The 11,967-nt window shown below is 32.7% G+C and overlaps 2 protein-coding genes across 2 annotated transcripts; one reads left to right on the top strand and one right to left on the bottom strand.

Moving 5' to 3' along the window:
• Positions 1-255: 255 nt before the first annotated feature.
• On the bottom strand, positions 256-996 carry LOC140826870 (uncharacterized). Its single transcript, XM_073189397.1, has one exon. The coding sequence runs from the start codon at positions 994-996 to the stop codon at positions 256-258; it is 741 nt and encodes a 246-aa protein (XP_073045498.1).
• Positions 997-3,803: 2,807 nt separating this feature from the next.
• On the top strand, positions 3,804-10,156 carry LOC140826919 (uncharacterized). Its single transcript, XM_073189462.1, has 5 exons — positions 3,804-4,897; positions 4,990-5,720; positions 5,792-5,881; positions 8,749-9,510; positions 9,627-10,156. Exons 1-5 carry the CDS (start codon positions 4,813-4,815, stop codon positions 9,657-9,659), a joined length of 1,701 nt encoding a protein of 566 aa, XP_073045563.1. The 5' UTR covers positions 3,804-4,812; the 3' UTR covers positions 9,660-10,156.
• The last annotated feature ends 1,811 nt before the right edge of the window (positions 10,157-11,967 follow it).

Genomic DNA, 11,967 nt, shown 5'->3' with positions numbered 1-11,967 from the left:
ATGTTGAGGAGACTGGAGGTGCTGGACTCTGAGTCAGCGGACCTGGTGGGCGACACGACCCGAGGACCTATGGTTTTTCCGCACATTATGGTTTTATGTTTTGGAGAGGATACGACGATTTTATCTGCTGTTTATATTTTTCTGTTGGATGTAGGATTTTACTCACTTCTTTTACCACGTATATTTTATTGGTAATTAATTATGATAACTTTTAAATGTTACTTTAAAAAAAAAAAAAAAATATTTCCGCACTTTTTAAAACGAGTAGACGTTACACCCACGCCCACGCCCACGCCCACATCCACGTCCACGTCCACTTTCATTGTTATGATTTTTAGTGGAATTAGCATTCACTTCAGGAAATGCAATTTCATATTCTTCAGGAAATGTAGTTCCATTTGCTTCAGGAAATGGTGTGGATCCAGTTGGGCGCATTTGGTGATTTTTCATGAGCAGCTCATTGTTTTGTTCAGCAACTAGTAAGCATGAGATGAGTTCAGAGTACCTTTGAAATCCACGTTCACGATATTGCTGCTGCAGGAGCACGTTTGAAGCATGAAAAGTGGAGAATGTTTTTTCTAACATGTCTTGATCAGTTACTTTCTCTCCACAAAGTATCAGTGTGGAACTAGTCTTGAATAATGTAGAGTTATAGTCACTTACGGACTTAAAATCTTGTAACCGTAGGTGCATCCATTCATATCGGGCTCTTGGGAGAATTACAGTTCGTTGATGGTCAAATCTTTCTTTTAGATTTTTCCAAAGCTCTCGTGGCTCTTTCACAGTGAGATATTCGACTTTCAACCCATCATTGAGGTGATGACGGAGAAAAATAAGTGCCTTTGCACGGTCCTGCTGGGACATTTCATTTCCTTCTTTTATTGTATCTCCTAAATTCATAGAGATAAGGTGGACCTCGGCATCCAAAATCCATGATAAATAATTTTTTCCAGTCAAGTCAAGTGCTTCAAATTCAAGTTTGGTGATGTTCGCCATTGCAACTTAAAGAAAGAAAAAAAAAATTATATAATTAGAATCATGACATAAATAGAGTAAAATTGCATAATATATATTGAAAATAAGTATTATAACAAATTATGCATGTTACTACTTTTACTGTGCAATTTTGAAATTTTGTTATTCTATTTGTTAAACTAACATCGATGCAGGTGTACATTGAGATGCGCTCAATTAATAATTTATGTATCTATTACAAATTACACTAATTACAAATTGTACCATTATAAACTAAAGAAAAAAAAATAAAAATAAAACCCTTTTATGCACAAATATAAAAATGTTTATTATTTAAGATGACATTTTTATATTTGTAATAAAAATTAATTAGGAAAAGGTAGAGAGATACACTTATTGTTTTAAATAGTTTGAAATCAAAATATTATATATTTTATAATTATTTGGAAGTCAAATAATTTCAAATTACAAATAGATTTGATTTTCTAATTCAAATCTAAAGCTCGTTTTCCTTGATTTTATGAATCGTGATTCGCGAGAATTCCGAAAGTAAGTGGTTTAAATTTTAAATGTCAAAAACTAGATTTTTGATCAACAATTTTTGAAAGTCGAATATATCCAATTTTGGTGAGATTTGGTTTTATTAATTTGAGAAGATGAAAGTCTCAAGAATCTAAAATATTATGGTTCTGTTGATATCAAACATAGTGATGAGATTGATTCAAAAAAAAAATATCATGGAAGTAGTAAATACTAGTATTCACACAATATTTTAGCGACTAGTTAAAACATCAAAATCCAAATAATATAAATCTTAAACAAGCAATCCAAGATATGATAAAAAAAAAAAAAAAAAAACTTGAATCAAAACAACAATACATTTATAATCAATATTCTTCAAGAATATTGTCGAAACATATGATAGTTATCTAAATTCTTCAGGAATATGATAACATTATATTTTATATCAATATTGTTCATAGATATTGATAGATCTTTATGATTTTAGATCAAGATTCTTCGGGAATATTGATAAATCTTATTCATTAATATTTTATTCATAGATCTATCAATATCTTCAACATAAAGTCGTGTTGTGCTACTTCAGGAGCATCAACATAAAATTAAAAGTTGTGCTTCTTCAGGAGCATCAACATAAATCTATAATTTGTGCTACTTCGGGAGCATCAATATTAAATCTAAATATTGTGCTTCTTCAAGAGCATTCATACAAGAATAAGAATAAATTATTTATAAATTTTACCTTGAAGAGCACTCGTGCTGATAACGTGTTGTGAATAGTAGAGAATATAGAGAAGAGAGAATGATTTTTGTGTGTTTTATTCATCACTGAAGACCTCTATTTATAGAGTAGATTTACAGATTTGAATAGATAACAATATCAATAATCATCTATAATATCTTTTCTATAACAGAAAGGAAATTTTAAAACCAATTCATAATTTTATTCATTGGTTGTCTCTAGGGGTGAGCAAGATTTTGAATTAACCGATCGTACCGAGTTAATTCGGAAATTCAGTTCGGTTATTTCGGAAATTCGGTTTTCAAATTTAAAAAAATCGGTTATATCGGTTAATTCGATTCGGTTATGGTTTTCAAAATTTTAAAATCGGTTAACCAAATTAACTGATATAATAAATACTATTATTTAATAAGTTTTTATTATTTATCAATTTTTATATATTTTTTAATTTTTTATTTTAAAATCGATGTAATACATATTAATTGTGTTCAAACAAAACTTATACATTTGTGATATGTGTAATTTTATGTTTTTATGCATTTTTGTAGACTTTAGTGTTCAATAAAATTAAATATATAATAAAAGTTAAATCATTTTTTTTAAAAAAAAACTAATCGGTTCCGATTTTAATTCGGTTCGGTTTTAATCAGTTATGAAAATTAATTCGTTCGGTTCGGTTATGACTAAATATTTCGGTTCGGTTCGATTTGGTTCGGTTATAACTAATTCGGTCGGTAATCGAACCAACCGAATGCTCACCCCTGATTGTCTCAAGTATTTACTATTTACGAATTTTTGAATATCCACTCTTAAACTTTACAAGAATGTTAGTTAACAAGTTTGATTCAATTTCAGCAAATCTTTTAAACAATATACTCTAATATATATATATATATATATATATATATATATATATATATATATATATATATATATATATATATATATATATATAAAACTAATATGAAAATGTAATCTTACATTGGCAAAGATACAATTAAGAATGAATAATAATAATAATAATAATAACATGTCATTTGTGACGGACACATTGATTTTTATCGACATGTCAATCATATTTATATTTATAATAATAAATAATATTTTTGATATATTTTTTTTGTTACCAACTATCCGACAAAAGATGTTCATTTTATAAAACTGATATGTGCATTGTGTCACAATTTTTTTTTACTAATAACAAATAGTATATTGTTGTGAAAAAGTAAAAATTTATGGTAAAAAGTAAAAATATCAAAGTACACACTTTATAATATTACCAAACTACACACTTTATAATATTTTTCTCTCTACTCAATTGTGAATTTCTTCACAAATAGTGAGCCTATTTATAGAATTTCTTTACAGATAATCCAAAAATAAAATACATCGTTACCTACATCATCACACACTAATTTTCAATATTTACAACTCTTATTTTCAACATTCAAATATTCAACATTCAAATATTCAATGCACACATTTTAATATTAATTTTCAACATATATCAAATATCAAATAAGAAAGGGAGACCGAGGTTACCTATAAAAAAGGAATGATTTTCTTGGCAGGACAATATCACACACCAGTCCTCCTGAATGCACCCAAAATCGCAATTCCTAATCCTTTTCCTCTCAAACACACGCGATAAATTCCCTTCTCGATCCCATTTCCCACTGACAGTGCCGCAGTTAAATCAGGAAATATAACGCTCCCGGCTTCTCTCTCGGCGAAATTCGGCAAGTATAGTTTTGAGGCTCATACAACACCACAACTCAAGGAGGCGAGTGCGAGGAACTAGGGCTACTTTTCCTCGTTTTGAGAATACAAATTAGTTCTCTTGATGTCGTCCGGAAATTGGGGTTAAGATTATTTTTAATCGTTAATATATCTATACAGATAGTTTCCGACTTCTTGGTGAATTTTCTGTGTTGACAGACTGTTCAGACCCTTTGGTTTTTCTGGGTTCCTCGATTTTTGTTCTGTTAATTGGATGGGTTTTTAAGGTAGTTTGAGCATATCTGGAAGATTTATGGATATGTATCGTTTTTGAAGAATTGCCGCTTTTTTATGGCTGTTTATGCGTGAAGTTAGGCAAGTTTCTTCAGGGGATTCTCATTTTGGTCGCAGCTAAGGCTTTTGTTTATTTTCGCTTGCCCATGTTGAAAATGAGGGGTTTGTGTTGATAGGTGACGAAAATTTTAATTTGTCCATGTATCGGATAGAGACAGTACTTGTGCACTTTGCGGGGTAAATGGTGATAGAAGTTTGAAAACCCCCCTGTAACCCTGTATGTGACGACTTAGATTCTTTGATCAGAACGCTTGTTTGTTGACATAGATCATAGTGACTAGGGAGTTCTCGAGTAGACAAGTGGGATTTAGGTATTGAGGATTTTGGATTAGCATATAAGGTTGACTAATTTTGGAACAGACGTTCAAATTTGTTTGGGCGTGGAGGCGTGGAGATTATTTAGCATTGGCATGAGGCAGTGTAAATCTTCATTAATTCTAATAAGACAAATCGATATTTTTTCATTTTTTGTTAATGTGTGATAATGTTCGGCATTAGTTATGGAAAGAAGTGAGCCTGCTTTAGTACCAGAATGGTTGAAAAATACTGGAAATCTGACCAGTGGAAACACTACAGCTAATTCAGGTAATTTTGTTTTTAAAAATTAAACTTCTCATATTTGATCTAGATTTTTTAACTGGCTCAGCTTCTAACTAATGCTTTTTTGTTGTCTTAAGGCGATCACACTGCTGTAAAGTTTGTGAGAAATAAATCATTTGTTAATGGTAATGGTCATGATTTGGGACGAACATCTAATTCTTCATATTTCCACCGGAGTTCCAACAGTAACAGCTCTGGTCAACTGAGGTCTTATAATAGTTTTGGTAAAAACCAACGTGACAAGGATTGGGAGAAGGATACATATGATTCTCCTGGCAAAGAAAAGTCCTCTCTGGGCGACCGCCAATTCCAGGATTTCTCAGCCATGTCAGTTAAATTTGAAAGGGATGGATTTAGGCGTTCCCAGTCGATGAGTTCTGGGAAACATGGAGACACGTGGCATAAGAAAGTACCAAACGACGCGAGGAACTCTCGTGGGAATACTAATAATGGTGTGCTTACTAATGGTGCTCCTGTTGGTACTGAGAAAATAGCCACTTTTGAGAGAGATTTTCCTTTTCTAGGAGCGGAGGAAAGATCATTGACACCTGAGGTCGGAAGAGTCCCATCTCCTGGAGTAAGTACAGCCATTCAGAGCTTACCCATTTCTTCTGCAACTATACGTGGTGATAAATGGACATCGGCATTAGCAGAGGTTCCTATGTTAGTTGGAAGTAATGGAACCAGCCTGACGTCAGTTCAACAAGCTTCTGCAAGTCCGGTATCTGTATCCTCGGGCTCATGCACCAGCCTCAACATGGCGGAAGCTGTGGCTCAGGGTCCCCACCGTTCTCAGAGTACTTTCCAGGTTGGTTTTTTCTTGTGTTATGGGTGACAATGTATAACTCATGCCCACGGTCAATGTTCCTTCTTCTGTAGATATCTGTTGGAACTCAGAGACTTGAAGAACTGGCAATTAAACAATCTAGGCAATTAATTCCTGTGACACCTTCAATGCCCAAAATCGCGGTAAGAGTGAAATCGTCCTTCTGAATTTATTAAACCATCCTTTTGGCTTGTTATTTTCCAAAATTTACTTTTAAGTTTTCTGTTTTCTTGCCAGTTTTTATTGAAGACTTACCCCTCTTTTATCAGATTGATGATTTACGGAAAAGAACAGAGCTTTATTTGGTGGTTAAATGGAAACTGACTTCCTTTTGGGACCTGTAGACTTATTTTTGTTTTAATAAGGTTCCCAAGTTTGATCTGATTGGTGAATCAGACAAAAATTTGGAAAAGTATTCAAACATCTTTATATGATGTATTCAGGAAAATTTTCACGAGTCTTAACTTTTAAGTGCTCATAATAGTATAGCCTGAGTCAAAGATTTGGTAAGTTTGGGGAATTCCTGCATTTAGATGTCGGGAAATAAATTAATTTGGTGCATTTATATAGTATTACCTTTTCTCTTAAATTTGAGCATTGTAGTCTAGCTATATTCATTGTGTAATGTATATAGTATTACCTTTTCTCTTAAATTTGAGATTGTAGTCTAGCTATATTCATTGTGTTTTATTATATTTTGTTACATCGCAAGTTCTTTGTTTTAAGCTATTGTATAGTGTTTTTGTTGGTTAGAGGGCGTACGAACTAGGATAATTTGAACATTAATATTTGTTGTAGGCTTGATTTTCGTTAAAATAAGAATATGTAGAGCATAGTTATTTGGGACCCACTAAAGCGCTAGGGTGCTTTGGGGCTGAGGCGCAAGACGCGAGGCGAAGCAAACGCTTTATCGATGTAAATCGCATCTGACAGAAATTTTAAAATTCAACATATATAAAATAATTTATATTATTTAAATTAAATATTTTTCACAAAGATAACAAACAATATAAATAAAAATCTATTAATATATAATATAACATAAATCATAACAAAAAACAAACTCCAATCATCTAAAATTCATCGGTAAGTCATAAGGTTGTTATAGTATATTAAGAAAGAAACTTAAAAATTCTAAATCATCAAATAATCTCCCGAAGCTGAAGCTCCAGAGATTGGAACGTTCGGAAGCAAAGACGCACAGACGCAGAAAGAATTTGAGCGAGGCCGCAAGGGAGATGAAACATATGCATGCATATTGCAGGGCTTTTTTAAACTAAATAGGGACGATCTTTTTTATTGGGCAGGCTATAAAATATGTGGACTTGAATTATTTTATATTATATATGTGCTTATGTGCGCCACAAGCGCACAGCGCGCCTGGGAAGAGGTCACCTAAGGCGCGCGCCTGTGCCAGGCGCAGCCAGGCGTTCGCCTTTTATAACTACGATGTAGAGTTATTCATCAAGAGCATATAGCATTTGCCAGATGGACATTTTAGCAACACCTATAAGTACCCAAAGCAAGCTATAGAAGTGCACATTGTGTAGGAATCAGAGAGAGGATAGTTATCCTTGCTCTTATATAAAGTTGAAGGCAAAAGGGAAATATGCACGGTCAGAATTTTTTTTACCAAAAGTCGAGGGCAATGGTTAATGATTGATGAACAATGAAGAGCACAGAGAGAAATTGTCAATGAGACAAATGCCTCTATTCACTTTCAACTTAAAGGATAATAGAAACACAATTCAATTCCTCAAGCAAATGAAAATTTTCGCTTTTTTTATCCAACTGACAAATTCATCAGCCCCTTTTTGGCGATGTATATGGATATGGGTATATATTGTAGTAACATCTCAAAAATTAATGAAACTCTCTGGGGGAGAGTTTTAACTTGATCTTCAGAACTTTTCCCTTTTGCATTTTTCATGGATCATGGTTTTTTTATTTTATGTACGTATGTGCATGTGTCTTCCGTTTGATTTAGACACTGCTGATTATGTCCACTTTTTCTTGTTTAATTATCTTCTTTATGAAAGGCTATCACATTCTCATGTCTTTCATGCGCTTCAAAGAGTAATCTATCAAATTTGGAAAAATTAATAGCATTTAAGTGGGATCATATCTTTACCCAAATTGTGAGCATTTAGTAGGTTCAATTGTACGGGGCTTAATTGTTCTGAGCTAAGTAATCACAGATGATGTTAAGTGTGCATTTTGCTTGTATTGGCAAGATAGTCCGCTCCTGTAGAAATAGTGATCAACTTAGGCTAAACATGGTGATAAATTTATTTCTTTGTTATCGAGCTTGTCTCGTATTTGAACTTGGTGAATATATGTTGTTCATACTAAATATTATACGAGGACTAATGGATCTGCTGTGTTTTGTTTCTAGTATTAAATTAAAAAAATGCTTGGTACAAATTACTTTGGGTAATCTTTTTGTGGGTTTATAAATTAGAAATCACTTCTCTTTTGTTCTCAATTTCCTCTATTTAGGGTAACACTTTGTTGACTGATGATGTTAAATAGGAGGTTTCAACTGTCATCTCTGATGCCATGAAAGAGATACAAGGCCAGGTTTTAAGCGTTGTTGGGTCTAGCATTTAAGATGCTTTAGTTACCATATTTATAGGATTTGGTATCAATTTCTCTCTTCTTCTTCAGATGACGATGCCAGAGCCAGAAGGGCTTTATGTAGAAGGTTTAGAAAATGCGTTCGCTCTTTAAAACCTTATATTATACTAGTGATCAGTTTGGAAGTGGGGACGCCAAGTTTTTCTTTTGTACTTGAGAGCATATGCTACTCAGCAAACAACATGAGTGCACCAATTATTAGTAGAGCATTCCCCGGTATTTAATGTTAGTCACCAAAAGTTATGTTATCTAGTGGTGTTGATTTTTGGAGCTTGTTAGTGCACTGAATAGCTTCCTAGAAGTTGTCATCACTCATCACTAAGTTGAAGATTGCATCATGGATATTTGTTAATCATTCAGAGCTTTGATCTAGGTTTTGGCGTCAGAGAGACACAAAAATAAGGCGGCGGGCCAACAGCAGTATCCTGTTTCATCTTCACTTCCTACTAGTAACTCTCCACGAACTGGGCCTATGAAGGATGATTTTTCAAAGGCATCTAATGTGGGAAAACTCCATGTTCTGAAACCAGTGAGAGAAAGGAATGGCGTCACTCCTATTGTTAAGGAAAACGCAAGCCCGACCAGTGGCGGCAAAACGGCAAGTTCTACACTGTTTGCTACTTTATCAGGTTCTGCATCTGCAGTGACTAGGAGCCCACCAAACAATCCAGTCGCTCCTAGTACTGATCGTAAGCCTGTGTTGACTGTGCTGGAGAAGCTACCCACCTCACAAGCTCGAAGCCGAAAAGATTTTTTCAATCTTATGAAAATGAAATCTATGACAAACTCCTTTTCTGTTGCTGATTCTCCAACAACAAACTCCTCATCTGTCCTGGATACTTGCACTGCTGTCTCACCTTCAGCTTCAGATAAGCTCGCTCCAACAGATGTTATTACTGCTCCCAGTACTCCTCTGGCTGGTGATACCCCATTAAACTCAAGCATTGGCACCAACAGTCATTTGTGTCGGGAAATGGATGAATTAACTTGCAACGGCGATGCCTGTGACAACCCTGATCCTTTAGTGCCGGAGGAAGAGGCTGCCTTTCTACGTTCTTTGGGATGGGAGGAAAATTCTGATGAGGGTGGTCTTACTGAAGAGGAAATCAATTCATTCTACAAGGACGTAACTAAGGTGCCTGATCCTCGTTGTAATTAAATACGAGTAATAGTTTGTACGAATCATTTTACAGTACTTTGTTAATATTTTAAATTTCCACTGAAATAATTGTTCTATGTCTTGTTATGCAGCACATCAATTCAAAACCGGCCCCGAGTTACTAAGGGCACAGCCAAAATTCCTATCCCGATTTGACTCACAAGTTGGTGACTTTAGTGGAATTTCTTCGGAGTACGAAGCTTGAATATTGATTCATTCTGGGATTCGCTCAACTTTCTTGACCATGGAGAGAACTTTTTTTCGACTTCCTGTTACTCTGGTCGTAACTTAGTGCTGTTAGTTGATTATACACGAGAAGTCTTTTTTGGCGTTTCATGGAGTAGGAATAACCAATGGTCCAGTTTCGAGTCTATGGCTTTTGATGACTGTTGCCTCGCTTCGAGTTTAAGCGAAGGAGAGATAGTCAAATAGGTTTTTGTGAAGTGGGTAGAAAACTTTGCTTCTGTGCAATGTTCCAGCTGGTTTGCTCAACATGTCATGGCTTTTTTTGTTGACTGGAGATCTTTCAAACAAATTGTTTATGGCTCGGCTCTTTGAACGAACGATTAATTAAAGGTACCCAAAAACAGAATAAGAAATCGCTCACTTTATTTTGGTTTCATTGTTGTTTTCAGTTTTGCCGTGTGATCATCAATTAATCTTATGCTTAAGATCTCAATGTCCAATGTTCTGAATAGGCGACAAGGTTTATCCTCCTCCGGATCATTCCCTCGTGTTTCTTTAGATTATAAGGTACAGTTTGGTACATAAGATATGATAAGTAAGGGATATGTAATATAAGGATAAATCAAGAATAAATATAATGATAAGATAATATGTTGAATGTTTGATATGATTTTAACAAGAGTGATTAAATTTATATATTGACATGTAATGACAAAATTAATCATATCACAAAAATTTATATTTCATTGTTATCAAGATCTTGTAATTGCATATCTCAATTCTTAAATTACGTTTTATATATATATATATATATATATATATATATATATATATATATATATATATGGTCCTAAAGAATAATTTTCGTTTCTTTTGTCTTATTTTGAAAATTATTTAAACAATTCTTTTTCTTTTGAAAAATTTGATTTTTGCTTTTTTCTTTATTTTTTTATAATCTTTTTCATATCGAATGAGCCTAATAACTATTTGTGTGTGTATATATGTATCTTTATATTTGTATATATGTATGTATTTAATAAACATTTAACATTAACTTAAATGCATTTAAATAAATGAGAGTAATTAAGTAATTTGTAGTATATTTTATCATTAAACTAAAACTATCACACTTCTTACTAAAGATGTTTTATCTTTCTAAAAATGTATTTATCAAGGGCCTATGATATTATCATGGGCTTTTTAAAAGCCTACCAAACGTGGGATAAAGCGGATTATTAATCAATCTCACCTTTATCCTGTGTACCAAACAGTGCCTAACAAAATACAATGTCAGTCAACTTATTACACAAATGTATCTGGATTGAGATATTTCAAATTAAATGACTTTTAATACCATAGATTTCAGACTTTTCCCTCACATTTCAAGTTTTGTTTTTATCTTTTATCTGATACTAATATTTCATATATGTGATGCACATATTGTACTTTAGTTCGATATATTATTTATCCATTTGGTTTGCTATATATTATATATATATAATAACATTAAAATTTGATGCATTTAATCAACTTGAGATATTTAAATGTCTAATGTGGATTTTGGATGATTGGTTTTGTGATTAATATATTCAAAAATGTATTTTGGAAATTGTGTGTGGATAATGAAAATATTTATGTTATACACATATATTTAAATTGAGATATTTAATCAAGGTTATATCAAGAAATATTTATGTTATATACATATTCAACGAGAATAATTAATTTTGTTTTGAAAATATTATTTTACGATATCAAGACATTTCATTTGAGTAACATTTAACAACTCTCTACACATTTTTCAAAATACAAATGTTTTCTGGATGATATCAGCTTTACTTTTGCAATAAAATTTTGGGTCATATAATATAATATCTCTATATTTGACATATTTCCTCTTATATATAGATTTTTTAGGCAAGATTATACCTTGTATTAATCAGAATAATTGTTGGGACATGCGTAATTTTTTTTTTTTATGACACATGAATATGCAATTGCCGCTACTTTTCGGTATGCATGAGATAAAACTTCAAATTAACACAATAGCCTACAAATCACGTTAGTCAGTTAAATCACGTTGAGTAAACTTTGTGCAGTAAGATTGTCCGAGAAAATATTGATAAGAAGAATCAAACTCTTAATCATTGATCAAACATTTATCTACTCAATCAACTCGGACATCTATTTTAACGCTGCACATGTACTTTTAGAACTATAAAAGTTTGACATTTTAATTATTTTAGT

The sequence above is a fragment of the Primulina eburnea genome, chromosome 3 (assembly GCF_022965805.1).
Source record: "Primulina eburnea isolate SZY01 chromosome 3, ASM2296580v1, whole genome shotgun sequence".
Taxonomy (NCBI): Eukaryota; Viridiplantae; Streptophyta; class Magnoliopsida; order Lamiales; family Gesneriaceae; genus Primulina; species Primulina eburnea.
This window is presented reverse-complemented; position numbering and strand designations above follow the sequence as displayed.

What these genes read in the sequence shown, in the direction of transcription:
- LOC140826919 (XM_073189462.1), top strand. Translation starts at nt 4,813, where the DNA reads ATGGAAAGAAGTGAGCCTGCTTTAGTACCAGAATGGTTGAAAAATACT. An exon ending in AAACACTACAGCTAATTCAG is followed by an intron (nt 4,898 to 4,989) that starts GTAATTTTGTTT and finishes TGTTGTCTTAAG; the next exon opens with GCGATCACACTGCTGTAAAG. An exon ending in TCTACAAGGACGTAACTAAG is followed by an intron (nt 9,511 to 9,626) that starts GTGCCTGATCCT and finishes CTTGTTATGCAG; the next exon opens with CACATCAATTCAAAACCGGC.
- LOC140826870 (XM_073189397.1), bottom strand. Translation starts at nt 996, where the DNA reads ATGGCGAACATCACCAAACTTGAATTTGAAGCACTTGACTTGACTGGA.